The sequence below is a fragment of the Notothenia rossii genome (genome assembly GCF_949606895.1).
Source record: "Notothenia rossii genome assembly, chromosome: 12".
NCBI classification, from domain to species: Eukaryota; Metazoa; Chordata; class Actinopteri; order Perciformes; family Nototheniidae; genus Notothenia; species Notothenia rossii.
This window is the reverse complement of record NC_136911.1, coordinates 20,021,139-20,031,823: the sequence shown is the minus strand read 5'-3', so window position 1 is coordinate 20,031,823 and position 10,685 is coordinate 20,021,139. Positions and strand designations below refer to the sequence as shown.

At 42.7% G+C, this 10,685-nt stretch overlaps 1 protein-coding gene across 1 annotated transcript; it reads left to right on the top strand.

The window, feature by feature from the left end:
- Positions 1-2,004: 2,004 nt before the first annotated feature.
- c1ql3a (complement component 1, q subcomponent-like 3a) lies at positions 2,005-9,070 on the top strand (the record flags this gene model as incomplete). Its single annotated transcript, XM_079661341.1, has 2 exons — positions 2,005-2,610; positions 8,891-9,070. Exons 1-2 carry the CDS (start codon positions 2,020-2,022, stop codon positions 9,068-9,070), a joined length of 771 nt encoding a protein of 256 aa, XP_079517467.1. The 5' UTR covers positions 2,005-2,019.
- Positions 9,071-10,685: the final 1,615 nt, after the last annotated feature.

The following is a 10,685-nucleotide window of genomic DNA, read 5'->3' as shown; positions in this document are numbered from 1 at the left end:
GTAGAGACACTACACACTGATATACACCTGAACATCAGCAGGAGAGGACTCTTTAAAGTAGAGACACTACATACTGATATACACCTGAACATCAGCAGGAGAGGACTCTTTAAAGTAGAGACACTACATACTGATATACATCTGAATGATCTTAAACGTATCTATTCGTGGGACGTTGTATCTCTAATTGTATGGTAACAATTCATATACCCTGTTTTCTCAAAAGGTTGACCAACAGTCTTTGAGCAGATTTACAGTTGGTGTTTGATAACGTGTTCATTTACTGTATATCCCAATACATCAAACCACTGCATTTTCAGCCTAAACTCGTCCGAAACAAACCATTCGTACATGTACCTTTAGAAAAATACAGAAAAGCATAAAAATATTTTGTTAACAGCAGCACTGATCTTGTTGTTGTCAGTATTGGATTGTTGCCATTGTCATGGGAAATGAAAGCGGAACAACACACCTGAACTCTAGTGATTTAGTAATGCACTTAAAAAAGTTGGGTGACTCACAAGAAACAGCTTTAAAAAATGATGAGGATCAAAATCTGTGCATCAGAGGTAAATGCGACACACTGCGCGGACTTAAAATGGCAAATGATTTCATATCTGGAGGAATATCGGGACAATTTGGCAGTGTTTTGACTTCCTATAGGGACATGTCCATACCATCCATACCTGGATCTACAGATATGAACAGAGTCATTTGTCTTGTGGAACAGGAGAACACAGAGGCAATGAGAGGCGGTATCGATGTAACTAAAATGAAACTAACCTCGTTCCTCTGGCTTCATTAGGCTTCCAAACGTCCACTTATCGAGAGTCCCTGAAAATGAGCTGTGAAGGTAACGGAGGATCATTGCATTGGCACTTCACTCAATATCTGCACGCTTAATGATAAATTGCTGTGGAGGGCTTATACGAGCCACAAAAAGTCCAGGGACTGAGAGTGGACACAGTAATAATCACGATAATATTCATAACTTTATTCAGAGCATGTTTTCAACACAAAAGTTTCAAAGTGCTTTACAAAGCAATAAAATCATGATGAGAGCAAGAACCAGTGCGTCAGTGACAGAGAGGTGTGTCCAAATATTTATCAGCTTTGACATCAGTAGGGTCATTGTTTATTGAGCATTGGCATTTTATAGAATTTGACAGCCACAGCTTGTCTAATAACTTTGGTAGTGAAGCGTCATTTTATCAGAATACTGGGGACAGACAATTTACCTTTACATAAGTAAAAGTACCAATACAGCCATTTCAAAAGACAGATTTAACAGATGTCATATGAGCAGTGGCTAATATGTGGGAGTCCTCAATAAACACACTACCTTATGAGGAATCGTATCTGCTATATCTGGAGTCAGATAAAGTTACCTAACCCTGTATTACTCTATATGATACCCTGCTGCCCTCTTTCTATTGGAGGACAGAGCATCAGGATCTTATCTGTTATCTCTCTCTCTCTCTCTCTCTATCCCTCTCTCTCTCTCTCTCTCTCTCTCTCTCACACTCTCTCTCTCTCTCTCTCTCTCTCTCTCTCTCTCTCTCCCCCTCTCTCTCCCTCCTGTGTTTATGTGCTTTGACTCCCTCTCAGCTCTGTATCAGACAGACTGATCCACCTTGTGAGTGCAGCTGCTGTATAAACACTTTGTTGGGGGACCTGTGGATCAAAGAGGGGCCAGACCCCGAGTCTGGATTTCAGAGATGCTGAATCCAGAGCTTTTGAAAATCAGCGACCAGTGAGAACTTTGAGAGATACTTTAATAAGCCGCACATCAGCAGAACAAGTGTGGAGAGGAGAGGGACGAGGACGCGAGGGGAGGGGGGCTGTGCTTTTAAAAGTTAATTAAACATACTAAGTGTAGCGTCGCTACATTTTTTCTCTTTAAAGGGTACCTCTCCAGCCAGCAAAATTTCACCCAAAAGCAGACAGCCGGATCGTCCTGCGCTGACGCGGCTGGTCAGCAGGAAACGGCTAGTAGCGGCGGGGGTCCTGGGGGTCGTGATGGTCCTGGTTCTAGTCATCCTCATCCCGGTTCTGGTCAACTCAGCGGGGACGGCGGCGCACTATGAGATGCTCGGCACCTGCAGGATGGTGTGCGACCCGTACGGAACCAAACCCCCCACCAGCACGGCCTCATCGGACCCGGCCCGAGACAACGGTCTCGTGCAGTCTTTACCCACTTTTATCCAAGGTCCAAAAGGGGAACCGGGTCGTCCGGGTAAGGCAGGACCGAGGGGACCTCCCGGTGAACCGGGGCATCCCGGTCCAGCGGGGCCATCTGGAGACCGAGGGGAGCCGGGCAGACCCGGGTTACCGGGACCTCCGGGGTCCGGGGGAGCTGCAGGGGCGATTAGCGCGGCCACCTACAGCACCGTGCCAAAGATCGCCTTTTTCGCAGGGCTCAAAAAGCAGCACGAGGGCTACGAAGTGCTCAAGTTTGACGATGTGGTGACCAACCTGGGAAACCATTACGACCCCAACGCGGGGAAGTTCACCTGCTCCATCCCCGGGATTTATTTCTTCACTTACCACGTCCTGATGCGCGGAGGAGACGGAACCAGCATGTGGGCAGATCTGTGCAAAAACAACCAGGTAACAAGCTGAGCTCACAATCTAACATAGTTATAGTTGTAAAAGGTTATTGTTTTTGTTTTATAAACCTGTTACGCACGAGCTAATGGAGTTACCACTTTATTTAATTCACCTATAGCCTTCACATCTCAGATACGGACTTATATTTATAAAGTGAACTATTGACTGCAGTTCAGGCATGTAAGAGCAGCTGTTATTATTCTGTGTGTGTGTGTGTGTGTGTGTGTGTGTGTGTGTGTGTGTGTGTGTGTGTGTGTGTGTGTGTGTGTGTGTGTGTGTGGGTGGGTGGGTGGTAGGTAATGGACCATAGGTCAATGATTAATAGGACAGAGAGTCTAAGGTCAGGGTCTGAAGAGGAGATGCTTACTGTTACTGTGGCTCTTATGAGTCAGGGTAGACTTTCTCCATCACTGAGTCTGAACAGAGTGCTCAGACTTCTCTCTGTGCAGAGGCTGTCTAACATTTTGTAAATTAACTAAAGATGAAGTGTCCCTGAACTCTCTGTAAGAGTTTAAAATGAATCCAAAGGACAGCAGTGCTGCGGAGCCCTGTGGCCTTTTGCACATCTGATGTATGATCTTCATTTCATCTGGTTTCTCTTTAGCCATTTTCAAATTTCATTAAATCAGAACAAAAGGGGCGGTTTCTCTGTGATCTCAATATTTCTCAATCTTTTCCATCCTGCCCAATAATCATGGTGACCATATTTTTTAAAGGTAAAATAGAAAGGCCAACATTTAAAAACACTCAACTTAGCCATGCCTTAAAAATGGTAAACCTAAGTTAATAGGACCTAAAGAATTGTAATAAAATATGTTAATTATATCAAACGCCATGCATGCATTACATTCTAATATACAAGACAAAAATGTACGCTTTTTGTTGTATCTGTATGACTCCCCAAAGCATCCTGATAAAAATGTCAGGTGTTTCCCAGCCCCTTTCCAGTTTAGTTCATTAGTTTATAAAATATTGTTATGTTAAGGCATTCATGTAAAATGTGCAGTCAGCTTTTTAAAATATCTCTGCACAATATCTGGATAGTGTTCCTTGGAGGATTTCAGAAAAGTCTGCAGCCACTAATTGTTTGCTGGCTGACACTAGAAAGTCATGATACAATAGTAGAATCATTTATTTAGTGCAAGAAGTAATTGATAAATAAAACAATAATAAGGCCTGGGGGGGAGGGGCCCTTTGCTGCCTGTGTGCTCGGCTGTGTGCTCCCTCACAGTGTCCTGCTCTCAGTGATCAGCCTGTCAGCAGCAGATCTAATCCGCGGGGCAAACCAGAGTTTCCAGCGTCGCTCCACCAAGCAGATCCCCCCGCTGTCAGCCCGCTGTTGAAACGCTGCTGCAGACAGAACACTGCAAACATGTCTGGGATTAAACCAGTGGAGCCACACACCGTGACAAATCAGATGCTGCTCCAACACGTGTTTTTAATAAGAACTATGTGGCTTTTGGTCAGAGAGGGACAACACTGTGAACATCATCAACACATGAAGGAACTCCCCAGTGCCTTGGAATATGATCCATATTCAAATCAATGCATTTGCTTTTTATTGAAATAGTTCGATTTTACCCACTTTTTTTTGTCCTGGTGTAAACATCCTACTTAGTCACTGGCATATTTTTTACTTATTTGAAGGAAACCCCCAGAATGATGAATTCACATGGAGGTTCAAATATTGAAACTAGAGGTTTTCACTCTTTCCTGACTTTGTTTGACAGTGTAGAGACAGATTGCAAATTGGGGGGTTTGACATGCAACAAAAGTCCCGTGGCGGGAATTGAACCGGTGATGGTGACATGCTTTACGAAGACACTCTGACTCTCTCCCTGTTGAATAAGATCTGGAGACATCTGGCAGTCATTGCATACAAGACACATAATAAATCAGAATGTGTAAAAGCTATACTATCAGATTGTATTCTAATAGGCACCAATAATAATTTGCTGTTATTAGACTAGGATTGATGACAAACTCAGCGTTGAGGCGCAGGCTGCCAGATGAAGGTGAAGCTGAGCAGCCTCTTATTTCCCCAGATTCTGTCAACAGATGTGCTGAAGCCATCTTTGTCTTTGTCCCGTCCTCTGTATGCAGGCGCCGCCAAATCTAAAATAATATCCAAATCATATACGTTTTTAAAATATAAATTGGACACAGTCAATTCAGCTGCATAATGAGTCCTCTTTAAACTTAATACAAATAAATTTAATGCAGGACTTCTTCCACCAGCACTACGCCTAAAACAAAAAATCAATACCCAAGATGGTAATTAGGCAAATATTTATTCAACAAGAAGGAGCAAGCGCTGACATGCCTCTGGTGTGGGGCTTTTGTTGGCAATCTATAATAAATGTTGTTGTTTATTGGAGAGTCAGGGCTGAAATCATGTTGTTTCAACTCACTCTACGATCTCAAATGGGTCAGAGCTTCTCTCACAATTGGGAGTCACAGTGTCCAACAGGAGAGAATATGAATGAATTCAGCTGGGCGGCCAGGGTTCCCACAGCGAAGGTCATATTACTTTTACAAGAGGAGGTCAGGGAGTCGAGCTCCTCTGTTCTGGGCCAAACCGAGGGCTGTGAAATCTGAAATAAAGTCAGCCGGAGTCCGACTGGGCTGAATGACTGTTAAAAAAAGTTGGGATGTGCAGATGGCCCAATAGCCAAATAGTTACGGGCCATTTGGCATTCTCCACAATTTCTGGCCAGGGACCAAATCATCAAATTCTAATCTGCTACGTAGGATTAGCCTATACTCTCAATGTCAAGTGCAACAAGTGTGGGAAAACAACATCAATCATGCCCAAAGTCTTTGGCAATGAAAGCAGATTGCACAGATTCGATTCCAAATGATTGCATGTTGCCCTACCTCAATTTGATGGCTATTTTTCATTTGTTTATTTTGGCTATTTGTCAAAAATTGTAATCACTGTTTGCCAGCGAAATGACTGTCATGGCACTCTAGCATCTCTTTCTATCTATAGATATGACATCACAACCTTACAGAAGTCATGAAAGGACATTTGAAGGCACAGGCTGTGTATATCTCCCTGTGGATTGAGCATTTTGATCCTTTTCACAGTATTTATAGCATCCAGTCCTGCTTTATGGGAAAAAATAGACATGGAAACCCACCTTTTTACAGTATGAGAAATTTAAAGAAGATGGTACCTGCTGTCAGTAAAACGAATGTGTGTCTAACGTTCAAATGGGAAAGTCTGCCTTTTAAAAACATTTTAAGATTAACACCTCTGTGCCTACCAGCAGGGATATTGTTATAAACTGCTGGTAAAAATAAGTGCAGATTTATTGGATTGGTACACCAGATAAAAAAATTACTAGCTTCTCAGGAATTCTGCTTTATGCTTCCTGTGTGTGTTATTAAGAGGGGAACCTGGTGAAGAGCAGGCTCTTAGGATATCGAGCATGTTACTGAAAGGATTATCCAACATGAGAGCAGAAGACTAAATGATAAGATTAAGATTTGTTCGATTTAAATCAGATGAATCCAATTTAAAAAGAAAAAATCATGTCAGTCATATTCTGTCGTTTTACCATAGATTCCAAGCCCTGTATACTATGCTGTATCCATTTGTAAACCAGGGACCTGACCTTAAAGGTGGGGTAGGTCATTTTGTAGAAACCAGCTTGAGTGCACTAGAATTTGAAAATACACAACTGGAAAAAATCAGCCACTTCCTTACAGAGCCCCTCCTCCAACACACACGAACGTGCACATGACCAATCAGGGCACGAGATAAGTTTGTGCACAGATGGAAGGCTGACAGGCAGGTAGGCCATCCAGTTACTTTAGCCGGGCCGGCTCAGATGATCGGTCGTGCTTTTTACAGTACCACGGCTTCCACAGAAGGGTTATTCATTGCTATCGGGATTTTAAGAGCATTCCATGGAATATAACAAAAAGTGTATCTCGAGTCGAGCCACTTCTCTAACCAGGGATGTATTTCCAGTCTCCCTCAGTACCCTCTTCAAGGCAAAGCACAGTGATCAGCCATTAAGACGATAAAACGGGCTCATGTGAATTGCTGCTACAGTATTTTCCTAATGTTGAATGTTATATTTTCAGCTCTGGTTATTCTTGCTGAACAGCTTCAGTTGTCTTACACTGTGTTCCTAATTAAATTGTGTTAAAGAGGGTGGCATGCAGGCCAAAAGTAAGACAAAGGCTCTTATTAGAGGATTAGTTATCTTAACAATATCATATGGTTATATTATTTGACTACTTTAAGGTAATGTAACCCTGCTAGAGAGGTCAATATATCCCTAATGGCCTTTGTCCATTCATTGAACATAAATGTACAGCTAAACATGTCTTCACAACATTTTTATATTTTGTGTGTAGGCATGGTCTGAAGAGGTGGTTTTAAGAAACTAGAATAAATGTAGGCTTGGTTTTCAGCGTGTGGTTGAGGGTGTTGCAGTGACTGCTGTCTTGGCCTTGGTGCAGAGTTCATTAGAGCCACTGTGGAGCCACAACAGAGGGTAGCCTTGATGGACGTGAGCAACAGGACAACAAATCTCTTGAGATGTTGGAGAAGGAACTCTGCGACCTCATAGAGGCGAAACATGTGCACTACCATTAAGTTAAATCTCTGCTAATATTTTCTGTTTTGGCTTTCCTTTGACAGAACTTTCTCTGAGTTGGTTTTGATGTAAAGCCCAACTAACACAATGGCCATTTTTCTTTAAAAACCAATCGAGAGATCATTGCAAACAAGTCCCTTTTACTCTCATTCTATAGAGTGGAGCAGTGATTACGTATATTTGTAGGTGAACCCGGAAGTTAGCATGGTAGGGCTAAATACAGAAAATAAGATAAGAACTTTTATGATACTTCCACGTTTTGTTCAGCAGGATAATCTCCACACATTGACACCACCTTTGTTAGTTAAAGCATAAATGCAATGACCAGCAGTAAGCTAATATTAGGCTATAAAATACCTACATCACATTCACATGACTTTGCGTCAAACTCCGCAAAGCTAAAGGCGGCTAATGTTCGTCGTAATGAAGACATTCAACAGCGGGGTATTTACTGGCATATTTTATGTCAGAGTACAACGAAAAAATCTCTGAAGCTTGTGTTAACAACAGACGTTATTTTGAGAATCTAACTAAAAACTCAGTTATATTCTATTTCTTAATCCAACCCATGTCATGCTTTTCTGGTTATTACCCGTCCCCTTGTGTGTTATGTAGCTTCTTTTTTTTTTTTTTATCATACATTTTTTATTGCAACGTCTTCAATTTACAACACAGTACAGAAGACAATTCAGGTTGCACAACATTTGGGATTAATTCAATCCCATCGTTATGTAGATTTTTCTGCATGTAAACGGTCTGCAGGGTCACAAACCCTCAAAGTACACCCTGTAGCGAGTAACACTTTAACACAGAAAAGACCTGTCTATGCTGCCCCAGAACGCCTCCTTGGACATTTCTCTTTTTCCATTTGTTTGCTTCTTTGGTATAGTGACGTATTTCGGGTATAGTGACGTTACGTTACGTCCGCGGAGCCGTTACGTTTGGACCAATCCGCGGACTTCCTCACACCCACACACTCGGTGGGACGTTGCGAGGCTCGCTGCTGCTTAGGAGCGGGACAGTGTGAGCTGGCTCACTGGTGTGGGGTCGGCGAGACATCGCGGAACTCAGCCTGGGCAGACACACAAACTCCCAGCCAGGCTGAGGGTGTGTGTGTGTGTTTCAGGCTGGGTTTCGCTGTGTCTCGCTGTCTCGCAGACGGCCACTGGGCTCACAGGGAGGGGGGGGGGGGGCAGGAGCTCCAACAAGCCGTTTAGGACAGAGTGAATACACATACTATACAGAGATGCTGTATGAGAAACCAATGTGAGTTTGGAAAATTGCACAATATACATTTATTTTAGTAGACCTCAACAATGGAATTATGATCAGTAGAAATGGCCATGACATGGGACCTTTAAATCAAAAACAAGATATATGGAATACTATTTGTGTAGTTAGCTTTTTGGTCTTTGGTCAGTGTCTGAAAGTGTCCAGTGTAGACAAGGTGCACAACCCTCCAAGATGTGTGATTTCAGTTGTGCCTTTGAGTGTTAATGTATACGATGACTGTGTGTGTGTGTGTGTGTGTGTGTGTGTGTGTGTGTGTGTGTGTGTGTGTGTGTGTGTGTGTGTGTGTGTGTGTGTGTGTGTGTGTGTGTGTGTGTGTGTGTGTGTGTGTGTGTGTGTGTGTGTGTGCGTGTGTGTGTGCGTGTGCATCCCTGCAGGTGCGTGCCAGTGCCATCGCCCAGGATGCGGACCAGAACTACGACTATGCCAGTAACAGCGCCGTGCTGCACCTGGAGCCAGGAGACGAGGTGTACATCAAACTAGACGGGGGCAAAGCTCACGGAGGAAACAACAACAAGTACAGCACCTTCTCTGGGTTCATCATCTACGCTGACTAGACGCAACGACACGCTCTGACCTCAGATAATGCAGACCTCGTGGCCAAATCCTTCACCGAATCTTCCTCAGACTTCCTCTTTAAAATGTGGACTAACCAGTATACTTTCGCCGTCATCACCTGCATATTATTTTATTTTCTATTTTTTTGACAACATCACTGTCCGAGTGACTTCGGACAAACGCATTAATGAAACGATCGGATTGTCAAAGTGTGGGATGCTGTCACATGGGGAGGAGTGCACGAAGCATCAGTTAGCTGTAGCTTATGATGGTGTTAGAGGGAATGGTCTTAAATGAGGTGTTAATAGGCAACATTAAGAGGAATGAGTTACACTAGTGTGTCATCGCCCTTAAATTTGATTGGTCGAAAGAGAACATCGGATAGAAATAGAGGAACTAATGAGTATATCTGAAAACTGACAGTGGGATGATTGTGTGCAATATCTAATAAACTATATTCATGGTGATTATTTATAAGAAAGCCCCCAGATATCATGCATTATATTAAGGAAAAGCCGGTAACACTTGAACTGCATTTTGAAACACTATCAGCAGCCTCTCATGTCAAAACATAATCACATCTTTCATAGAATAGAAAACTAATGAAATATCTTCTCATCTTTATTATTTTTCATGTAATACAATTGTATACAATCAATCTATATCATGATGATTTAATAATGTGCTGATATCTTAGCATGGCTTTGTAACACCACTTTGTAGAAGTTCACATTTCACAGTGGCCCTCTGCAAATACAGATATAAATACATATTTTTGTGATATAAAAGCTACAGGCTAGTGATACCAGTAGCTACCATTGAGGACGGAGATCTCATGTCTTTATTTTTTTCTCTAAGTTATTTATATATATTTTAATTCAATATATATTTATAAATCATAGTATTATAATTATATTGATCTAAATGGAGGGATTAAGTATTTCCCTAAAACTATATTACAAATATATTGGGAGATAAAATAAGGAAAGGTGGAATTCATTGGAATACTTTGGACACATGACCTTAGTTTGTCCAAAAATCCAGGCTGATTACACACTGGGTGTTTCTCAATGTCGAGGATGCTTGCTTGGAGCACATGTCTTCCGAGTCACTTGCTTCAGAAGCGAGGCAAGAATCCTTCCTGGCATTCGGAAAACGAAGAGTGGAACAGGCTAGCAAGTGTGCAGGTGTGCGTCATATGAGATGCCCCGCCTTACATTTTCTGCCACAGATTTGGGGAAATTGGTCCGTGCGCAAAGCATTATGGGGATTTTAAGACCGCGGAGTCTACACATGTGCAGCCTCGAAATTTCTCGCTACGAAGTACGCCGGGCTCGGTAGAATTCCAAGTATGCTGGACATTGGAACAGTCCTTCGGCGGGACTCGATGACGTAGTATGCTTGAAATAGGGGCCGTTTCTCAATCACGAGTATGCTTGCTTGGTAGCACATGTCTTCCGAGTCACTTCCTTCAGAAGCCAGGCAAGAATCCTTCCTGGCATTCGGAAAACGAAGAGTGGAACAGGCTAGCAAGTGTGCAGGTATGCGTCATATGAGAGGCCCCGCCTTACATTTTCCGCCACAGATTTGGGGAAATTGGTCCGTGTGCAAAGC